The sequence below is a fragment of the Frankliniella occidentalis genome, unplaced genomic scaffold (genome assembly GCF_000697945.3).
Source record: "Frankliniella occidentalis isolate FOCC.00 unplaced genomic scaffold, Focc_3.1 Scaffold211, whole genome shotgun sequence".
NCBI lineage: Eukaryota > Metazoa > Arthropoda > Insecta > Thysanoptera > Thripidae > Frankliniella > Frankliniella occidentalis.
In genome coordinates this window covers 99,861-100,231 of record NW_026267337.1, presented here as the reverse complement: position 1 = coordinate 100,231, position 371 = coordinate 99,861, and the positions used below count along the sequence as shown (strand labels likewise).

General features: G+C 45.6%; 2 protein-coding genes across 2 annotated transcripts in view; both read left to right on the top strand.

Annotated features, from left to right (window-relative positions):
- LOC113214910 (zinc finger protein 544-like) overlaps positions 1–129 on the top strand; it is a 35,776-nt gene extending 35,647 nt beyond the window's left edge. The window contains exon 8 of the mRNA XM_052272549.1: positions 7–129. Within this exon, the coding sequence (XP_052128509.1) occupies positions 7–129 (123 nt within the window). The remainder of the gene's footprint in view (positions 1–6) is intronic.
- Positions 130–277: 148 nt separating this feature from the next.
- The window catches only part of LOC127750570 (zinc finger protein 32-like), an 8,448-nt gene continuing 8,354 nt past the window's right edge, over positions 278–371 (top strand). Inside the window, exon 1 of the mRNA XM_052272548.1 lies at positions 278–296. Coding sequence (XP_052128508.1) covers positions 278–296 — 19 coding nt within the window. The remainder of the gene's footprint in view (positions 297–371) is intronic.

Genomic DNA, 371 nt, shown 5'->3' with positions numbered 1-371 from the left:
ACCGAGAAAGGCAGTCTTGTTAGGCACATGAGATTACATACTGGCGAAAAGCCGTATCAGTGTGATGGGTGTGATAAACGTTTTAGTGATAAATCGTACCTCAGAAATCACAAAAGAAGTTGTACATAGATCTTCATTATCTGTATCGATTGTTATTGCTTTTGGTTTTTTTGAGTTGTACTTTGTCAATTTAATAAAATCTTTTCGACCCTGGGCCAGCTTCTCTTGATTGGACTTCCATTCTCATTCGGTCTTGTCGTTCATGGACTTCGACTAAATGCCCCTTTCCGCTGCAGGTTGTGATGACGCGGTGCTCCTGCTGCAGGCGATGCCCCTCCTCGCTCAGCAGCGGGTGACCTCCAGGGGGGATC